The sequence below is a fragment of the Musa acuminata genome, chromosome BXJ3-10 (assembly GCF_036884655.1).
Source record: "Musa acuminata AAA Group cultivar baxijiao chromosome BXJ3-10, Cavendish_Baxijiao_AAA, whole genome shotgun sequence".
NCBI classification, from domain to species: domain Eukaryota; kingdom Viridiplantae; phylum Streptophyta; class Magnoliopsida; order Zingiberales; family Musaceae; genus Musa; species Musa acuminata.
Window position 1 is genome coordinate 9,170,430 of NC_088358.1, and position 10,025 is coordinate 9,180,454.

At 36.1% G+C, this 10,025-nt stretch overlaps 1 protein-coding gene across 1 annotated transcript; it reads left to right on the forward strand.

Moving 5' to 3' along the window:
* Positions 1-966: 966 nt before the first annotated feature.
* On the forward strand, positions 967-9,796 carry LOC135651937 (COP9 signalosome complex subunit 5-like). Its single transcript, XM_065172584.1, has 6 exons — positions 967-1,538; positions 2,452-2,733; positions 2,814-2,961; positions 3,159-3,241; positions 9,256-9,336; positions 9,440-9,796. Exons 1-6 carry the CDS (start codon positions 1,125-1,127, stop codon positions 9,536-9,538), a joined length of 1,107 nt encoding a protein of 368 aa, XP_065028656.1. The 5' UTR covers positions 967-1,124; the 3' UTR covers positions 9,539-9,796.
* Positions 9,797-10,025: the final 229 nt, after the last annotated feature.

Here is a 10,025-nt window from a genome sequence, read left to right on the forward strand (position 1 = left end):
GCCAGAAATCAAATAACAATAGATTAAATTTAGAATGTATATCTCTCGATGTTATTCAGAATACTTGTCTTTTGATTTACAAACACACCTGAAGGAAGCAATGGTACCAATTTATAAGGAGAACCATACTCGATTTCTATTCTCTTTCTATGCTTTATAAGATTACTATAAGTAATTAAACAAAGATTAAGAGGATATGAGAGTATATTTGTAATCTCCTTTCTGTATATAGTTCCTAAAAGATCCTGTTTATTTATAGACAAGAATAAATGATCTAAGACAAATAATTAGGGGAGTCCTTACTGGGTCATCCTCAATAAAGAGTCATACCATAGTTAGATTTTCTATCTATTGATCGATAAATCTAATTAAAATCTAATTATAATTATAATATATCTTGTCTAATTAAGTAAGACCACATGATCTAACAAATACTATCATGAAATAATAGATTAGAATAGAATGAAAAAAAGAGTGAAAATTACTAGATTCTCCATGTTTAACCTATTTTTTATGTATTTATTTTTATTTAAATGGCTTCTAATTGTTTAGTTGATGTTGGTACATATAATTCAACTCTGTTTTTTTTTTTTAAAACTCTTATGGATCGAAGAGAAATATCTACTGAATATTATAAATTTAGAAAATTATATCATTATGATCAATAAAAAATATTAAAGTTATGCTAATCCTAAAACTAAATTAATAATAATTTATTGTTACTTGGGACCCTTGTATTTCATAAATCTTAAATAGGAATTTTGAATCTAGTTTAAATAAAACTGAACCATGCAACAAATCATCAGGAACTACCAATCCAAATAAGTCAATTTAAGTCAAAGCATATGTATTTAGTCCTATGTAGATATTGGTATAATTGACCATTTTGTGCCACATTAAAAATTGACAATTTTGTTCACAATTAGATCCAATTGGGTCTGAAGCCAATAAAGGAGGATTGGGCGAATCGGCCGATCCGAAACTATATCTTTGCTACAAGCCGAAAGCGATTTGAAAGACGTTCTCGCAATCCTATTAGGGTTTCCATAGCGCTAGTCCCGTTGGTCCGGCTCCAGCCTCGACGAAGAAGAGAGCGGAGAGGGATCGGAGACGTGTGGGGGGATATGGACTCCTCGTTGTCGTCGGCGTTAGCGCGGCAAACGTGGGAGCTGGAGAACAACATCGTGTCTGTGGATGGCGGCAGCGGCGGTAACGGGTCAGGCGGGTCTGATGCGGACGCGATCTACTACTACGATGAGGCGGTGCTGGCCAAGTTCCAGCAGGAGAAGCCGTGGACGCAGGACCCTAACTACTTCCGTCGGGTGAAGATCTCGGCGCTTGCGCTGCTGAAAATGGTGGTGCACGCTCGCTCCGGCGGCACCATTGAGGTGATGGGCCTGATGCAGGGGAAGACCGATGGCGATACCATCATCGTCATGGACGCCTTCGCCCTTCCCGTCGAGGGAACCGAGACCCGCGTTAATGCGCAGGCCGACGCCTACGAGTACATGGTTGAGTACGCCCAGACCAACAAGCAGGTGATATGCCCTCATCTTCTATCGGGAAGAAACCTAACACACTGCTTTTAGTATCACGATGAGCCATTTAACTGGCATGTGCAACGAGTATTCCCTATGAACTGGAGACTTGATTTTCTGGAATTTAAAGTTAATAGCTGCATAACACCCGCTTTAATCCTGTGTAGTTATGTTAAATGCACCTAAATTTTCTCATTTTCTTTTTCGTTTCGCTGGTGTAGTGTGAATTTATGTTGGGGTTCCTCCTGTTGTGAAGAGTAAAATTTTCTGATTCTTTATGCAGTTGCTAGTGAAAAGAAGGGTTCTAGAATTTTGCTTTAAACAGTAGAGGATAATTGATTAGCTTTATTTTATTTGCTGAGGATGTAGATCATTGTGGTTCAAGTCTCTTTCAACCATATGCGCGATTACCCTGGACTTCATGGTAATTTTGTTTGCTTTTTTGTTTCTTATGTTTCTAGAACTTAGTTCAGATGTTGAGATGATGTGTCTTGTTGTTACTTTTTCCTCCATTGAGCCAAATCTTAACACTTGTTCTTGTTGTAGCTCTTGTTCTCATTAAAAGTATCATTTGCCATGACCTCATTAGTAAAGAATAGCTTATTGCAGATTCCATTCTTTACATTTTTTCATCAACATAGAAGCGTGCTTGTGTTATTTGTGCAATGGGAAAGAAACCTACTGATCAATTTTAAGAGTTTGATTTAACCTTGTTGTCAAACAGATCTACTGTTACTTAATAATGTCAAAGGCCTGGAAACATTTTTCATTTTTTTTTTCCTCATTTTACAAATCATGATCAGATCTCATCTCTTATAATAAGACAGCTCTAAAAGGTCATGCTTAAAACCATGTTTTAGTAATAATTGTGAAATACTTTATGCTAACTATAGTTTTTTATGTGAAAAATTAGGCTGGAAGGTTGGAGAATGTAGTGGGTTGGTACCACTCACATCCTGGTTATGGATGCTGGTTGTCGGGCATTGATGTGTCAACACAAATGCTCAATCAGCAATTTCAAGAACCATTTTTGGCTGTAGTAATTGATCCTACAAGAACTGTATCGGCTGGGAAAGTGGAAATTGGTGCATTCAGGACATATCCTCAAGGATACAAACCCCCTGATGAGCCAGTGTCAGAGTATCAAACTATCCCACTTAACAAGATTGAAGATTTTGGTGTTCACTGCAAACAGGTAAAGAATGTTAATGTACAAGAATTTCTTTTCTTTTGCACATATATGTTTGTTTATTTTTACTCTTTGTTTTGGTACAGTATTATGCATTAGATATTACTTATTTCAAGTCTGCTCTGGATTCCCACCTCTTGGATTTGCTGTGGAATAAGTACTGGGTAAATACATTGTCTTCTTCACCTCTCCTAGGTAATCGAGATTATGTTGCTGGGCAAATTTCAGATTTGGGTAAGTTATGCTTTTTATTTATACAGATAACTATATGTTGTTTATAAATAGAAAATTCAAAAGGTGTGTGAGCAGTTGTTTTAGAAGTCTATCATAAGTGCCACATTGTGCCATGTTCTCTTTTTTACAATACTGCAATGTTGGCTTCTCTTTGCCGTACATTTTTTCTTATGAGATGAACTAGAACTTTATGGCAGCTGAAAAGCTGGAGCAGGCAGAAAATCAACTGGCTCACACACGTTTGGGATCTTTTCTTTTGCCTTCACAAAGAAAAAAGGAGGTCAGTGTTTTTTGTGTCTGTTCGTCGTTGGGCCTTTCCAAGTTATGCTTCATTTGAATACACATGTTGGTTATTTTGATATACTGTGTTTCATGATTGTGATGAATATTGAATTATTTGCATCATATGAATTATAATTTAGACTACTGTGGTAAATATTTGTATGATGAGCTGGAATAGAAGAGTTATGCAATGTAAAGGGTGCAAAGCATGGATCTAAATCTCATGTACTGGATTCATACGTGTTTATGGTCGGATTAGTATGGCTTATTGTCACATGGTATGCCAGTACATGCCATGGTATTGGAGGGAGGAGGAGAAGTACCAGTGCCACAAAAGATGGGTGGGCCAATGACAGTGTGCGATCGGTGGGCCGATGGCAATGGGCGAGCAGGTGGTGAGCCCTAAGGGGCTTGGGGGTCGGATGATCAAGAGAGAGATAGGGCAGGTTTAATTAAAATATATTGTCTTGAACCAGACTTAAATGGTCCTTAACACAGTTCATGTTCGGGTCGGTACATATTGCTAGGTATATACTAGGCCCAACCAAATTAGGAACCTTGGTACAAACTACAAACTACAAAGCATAATTTAGTCAATCTCTCAGTTATTTAGCATGTGATATTTCTCTTTCATGAATCAAAATGATAGACAAGGAAGTCTTGGATATTGAATATTCAACTTGACATAGTTAGGTTCTTTGGCACTAAATGGGAGATTTTACTCTATATCAGTGAACTACAAACTATATCCTTGCTCCTTTGTTCACATCCTTGCTCTTATGTGCATCCTTCGAGTTGTTCACATGTATCTTAAAGTGGAAATAGCCAAGTACTTCATGTGCATATTTCCTTTAACTGCATTATGTATGTTAGTGTAGTTGCTTAATCGGTTCTCTATGTTTGTTGTTATATCTACTATATTCTCCAAGGAAATTCATTAGTGGAGAGAATAACAATATTTTACTCTTATTTAAGTAGACCTATATTTAATATGCATGGCATATATAGGTTAAGATTCTCAATGAAGGGTTATAGCTCTATTGCTCTGCTATGCCGAAACCTAATTATCTTTCTCTTCTCTTCTCTCTCTCTCTCTCTCTCTCTCTCTTTGTGATTTAAATAGGCGCTCGGGCACTTGTGCAAGGCGAGGCTAGGCCCAAGCGCCTCGTGGGTGGATTGAGTGGCATGCTTCAATGAGGCGCCGCCTGGGTGCTTGCCTGAACCCAAGCACTGGGCGCCTTGAGCGAGCATAAAGCAACCGAACTAGACTTTTAAGTCTGGTTCGGTTCAACATTGGTTAGTTGGTTTGATTGAACCAACTAATTGATTTCTTACCTGCAAAAGCAACCCTTGCACGCTTGCGCGACCTCAAGCCAACCTTAGCGTTGCTTCTGCCTTTGCCAGCGACGCTTTCTGCCGTTGCCTCCACCGCAGATGCAGCGGACCAAGCCTTCCTATGTCGTCGATGAACGAGTTCAATGGCCTAGCAAGAGCCTATAACTTCCTTTTGTTGTCGCTCCATTTGTAGTTAGTTCCTTCCATCGTCGAGGGAGAGGATTGCAGGTTCCTCCGCCATCGACGGACGCCCTTTGGAGCTTTCGTCGTCACCATTGCTGCTATCCGCAGCTTCCACCGCTGCCGTTGCTGTCGCTCGCAGCTTCCTTCGCTGTCGTGACTGTCTTAAACTGAATCCTTCATCGCTGCTGTTGTCGTCCACAGCTTCCTTCATCACCGTTGCCTTCTCCTTCCCCACTTTCCACTGTCGGTGACACTTTTATCCCCCTTTGCTACTGTTAATAGTTTTTTTCTCCCCTCTAATTATTGTTAACAGTAAATAATATACTGTTAGCAGTAGATTGTTGACTACTGTACAAAGTAACCTCTATTTACTAGATTGATAATATATTATTTAGATTTTAACATTGCTAATCTTTGTTTATTTAAAATTATTATTAGGGTTTCAGGATAAATGGTAAGTGTACAAAACAATTCAATTATATAATTATATTTATCAATTATATTATATATTAAATTTTATATTTTAATATTTTAGAGTGTCTCGCTTCGCTCAGGCGAGTGCCTAGTGCCTTGGGCATTTTGGGACTTTGGTGCCTTTTGGTATCTAGCGCTTTTTAAATCATTGTTCTCTCTCTTTCCTATCCACAACCATCATCATTTCCATCTTTTTTTTCTCTCACCTTCTGCTTTTGTGGGTATTTCTTACCTCACCATATAGTTTTGACGACGACATACATGAAAACTGAATGTCCATTGGCTGCTTTTAGGTTTACAAACAAAATGACAATAATATTTATATATCTCGGAACACATATATGAGGAGATAAACTGGGGTAAGATGTAGGACAAAATAAGTGGTATTAGAAATGTTACCTGATCAACAGTGCAATCTCCTGAGTTTGTATTAGAAATATATCCACATATTAAACATGCGGTAATGTGTCAGGTTCTATTTTAATTATCAACTAGGTTGCTTACTTAACCTTTATGGTTTCTAGTTTTGATGGACTTTTAATGCTTCATTTTGCATAACCTTAAAGATAACTGTGGTTCATATATGATGCATTTCTTGTCTCACTTTCCCTCTTTGCTCACTGAAAATTCAGATGAGTCCAGATCTGAATGTGTTCATGAAACACTAGCTACCCAAAATAATTTACAACCAAGTTATCAGACAATTTTGTAGTGTAAGATTAACTTGTTCTGAGAACTTGAAGTTTATATAATGAGAAGTTACATTGGCTTGGATTAGAGCACCTCTTGTCAGTTATTTATACCACCTCCAAGAGTAAGGAATGGATTGATTTTATGGAAGTTCAGTGTCCAATTTTATGGATCTTAATGGCTGTATTAGTCAACCAACTTAACATAAGATATCATTGCGTTTTCTAATGGTTTCTCTTACTATCACCAATCCCTTTAATTCATGATGTTGGGAATCTAAATAATAGCTTTTTAGTTGAATCCAGTTAGGGTTCATTGCAATACATGGAAAATGGACAATCAATGAGAATGGGAATTGTTGATTAGGTAAATCTTGCTCCATTCTGATTATGGAACAAAATAAGATTACCCTTATGGTGTATGTTGTTCACAAATTGGAAATAGAATTGGAATTTTAAATGGACGCAACATGGTCAGGAATGGAATTTTAATTTCCAATATTATGTTTAGTTTGATGTTGGAACAAAATCGGAATGACTGGTTATTTTCATTTCGAATATGTGGTACTCCGGTATGCAGAAATTGGAAAAACAATAGATAAGGTATAAAATAGGATTCTGACGGAAGATGTATAGAGCACTCTTCAATTCAACCTTGCAAATCAATGATGTGGTTTGAAGAAAACAATTGAAATAAGAAGAGAAAAAAAGAGTTTTAAAAGGGAACCAAGAAAGAGGTTTGTTGTGTACTTTGATTGGAGATGATGGATCTATCGAGTTTGTGATGGAGAGACGACCGTTCTATGGTATGAGATGAAGTATCTTGCCATCATTCATCGCCTCCATTTTCACCATAGCTTGGGGGAGATCATATTTATAAGCAATGGAGGAGGGGCAAGAGAGCGGCCATAGAAAAAGTGACGGAAATGGGAGAAAGAAGAACAATTAGAGATAATTCCGATACATGCATCTGGAGTCATTAGCGATTCCTATGAAGGGTACCAGATTGAGATTTCTGATTATTAAGGAATTTGATTCCCTTATGGAAATTAGATCAGATTATTAATGTTGTCCATACTCATTCCAATCCCAATTCCAACTTTTAAGGATGAAAAAAGGGCTAGGATTTGGTATGTATGATTTCTATTTGTTGAGTTTTGAATGGAAAACTTCTTAATTGTATTCCCCGTTAAAAGGAATGGGTTTTCCTATTACCAGGATCTTCTTATGGCATTTTTCTAAGAATTGTTACAATTCTAGGATATGTCATGGCATTTTGTGCCTCCATGTACTCTTGCTTCTCCCTGCCTTAAAGGAAGAGAAAATGTCCTTTTCCATTCCATCACTTAGCCTTGACTTGTCTTGCCCCTTTTCGAGGAACGGTTGGCAAGGGCCCTTTCCTTCATTACTTAGTTGCACACAACAATGCAGTAGATCTATTCTAAGCTGCCATCACAGTAGATCTGTTGAATGACTTCGATCAGGGTTCCCTGCTAGCTGTCTTTCTTGGTTATCTTTTAGAACCCCTTACAGATATAATGGAACAACTAGTCATTTTGATTCAGTTTCCATGCCAAACCAAACATAAATGCAACCAATTTTTATTTCTACTCGAATATTGTCTTCATCCAATTGTCGTTTCTGATAGAAACTGGGAACCAATCACACCTTGGAACACAAGATTTGATTCTGAAATCTTCCTTGGAAATCTATTATGATTTAAAATTATACTTGACTGGCATCAAGATTCTCCATATCTCGTCTTCTTTCAGGCATAAATAATATATGCTTAAACTAATATAAAACTGACATGACGTCATTGTAAAATATCATAAAAATAAGAATAAAATAATAAGAATAATATATGTATGAAATAATATAACGTAAACAACTTTAAAAATGGAAAAGATGTACACTTGTACAGTATATGAAAGATTAAATAGTATAAATATAAAAAATATAAACATAGAATAATAATAAGCAATATAATGTAATAATATATAAGTACCAAATAACATAAAAATCTATCATGTAAAATACTAAATAAATAATAAAGGAGGATGACATAGAATAGGAGTAAAATAATATGAAGTATATAACTAATTATGGTATCCAACTTGAATTTTGATTATGATTTCATAGGTCATCAATCAAACATGCAAAAGGAATTGGACTTTCTGATTCTAAGTTCCGATTCTGATATTGGAGTGCATGAACTAAACATGTTAAGAATTTGATTGTTCTGATTACAAGTTCAGTGATTTATCATTTCTGATTTTGTTTCTAGCAGCAAATGAAATGGCACCTAATGCATAAGTATACCTAACCTACTGATGGTATGACCATGAATTGCAAAATAGGCTTTAATGTTTTATTCTGAAAGGATACAAATGGTGGTTAATGTTACAAGGGTCACAAGTAGTTTGCGACCTTTTGTGGCAGCCTGATATTCTTACACAAAAAATGCTTAACATTCCAAGGCTCACAAGCAGTTTGGGATATCATACAGTTGCCTGATATAATTACACTGTGATCCATTAATGTTTGGTAAATTTTACTTGATATAGATAAATCTCTGTTGGAAAATGAGATAACACATGCTTGGTCTTAAACACTTTCCGAGTACCCAAATAGAGCTTCTTTAATAATCATGTACAAAAGTATATGAGTTACTACTCACGCATCACCTTCACTGCAAACTAAAGCTGCAAAAGTATGTTAAGCATGCATTGCTTCATAAAAGCTATAGTCATCAAGGGTTGGTTATTCACTTTTTGCTTAAGAATGAGCGAACATGTTTTGTCATCTTGAAGGAGATCAATAAACAAAATTAAGTGGAATAGATTGATTGAAGTTGGTCAGCTGCAAAATCTATAAATCCTTCCATCTGGCCATCTGGTTTGAATTCCTATGAGGGCACTGGTTGATGATATGTTACTTTGAGCTGCTTTAAGTCTTGTTAATATTTTTGATTGTCAGAACATGTCATCGTGCCTTTATCTTTGAAGTGTTTCATGATAGAATATTGTCGCAGTCAAACAAAACATGGCATATCTCGTGTTATACTTTATCATGCTTTAAGGTTATTGTGTTGTTTTCTCAGTTGTTTCTGGTTGATGCTAGTTTCTTTCATTGTTTAATCAGCTCATTAATGATAAGTAGCAGTTTCATGTAATTTTCTTGACTATGACCAATGCTTTTTCTTCCCACTGGTTGAAAGTTCCCCTATAGCATTACTATCGTTTAAACTATGAAGCTGAGTATACATACATATGCAACGAATCAGAGTGATCTTAATTATCTGTGTTTTGATGGTTTCATGTATGTGCAGCCAGAGGAATCTCAGCTGGCCAAGATAACACGTGATAGCTCCAAAATCACAGTTGAGCAGGTGCATGGTCTCATGTCTCAGGTAACCAAACACCCAGTTTCTCATACTGCTGCTGCCTCCATTGACTTACATCAGCATCTAATCAAACCTGGTTTGTGCCTTTGTTTCCCGTGCATCCATATAGGTTATCAAGGACATTCTGTTTAATTCTGTTCATCATACAAGCTGTATACGCCCGAGCCTCACCGATTCATCTGGACCAGAACCCATGGTTGAATCTTGAAGAAGCATATATAAGTTAATGAGCTCTTCTTGCAATATCTTACACCTGAAACATTCTGGTGATCTGAGACAGTTATATACATCTTTGTTTGGCTTTGTATTTTCGTACTAAAATTTTCACAACAGTTGCCTTTAATTACCAGCACAGTTTATGTTTCTTGTCTGTCATTGTTAGGAAATTTAGCAATGAAAAAACCTCAGCTACTTCCTTGTTAATATCTTGCTTATAACCATTTTGAATGAATTGCTGTGGAGTTAATCTGGTTGTTAAATTTGAGGGAGATAGAATGTGTTATGTATATTAAGCTAATACATTTGAAGTTTGGTTTAGATAAGTGGGTGATTTTTTTAGAAAATATTTACATTTTGAGTATTTCTTAATCGGTGTCTCATTTTATTTTTTTAAATAGTATTTTTAATTTAAAAACATATTTAAATTGTTTTTTTAATTTTTTTTTTATCTATTACAATGTTTTGATCATCATAAC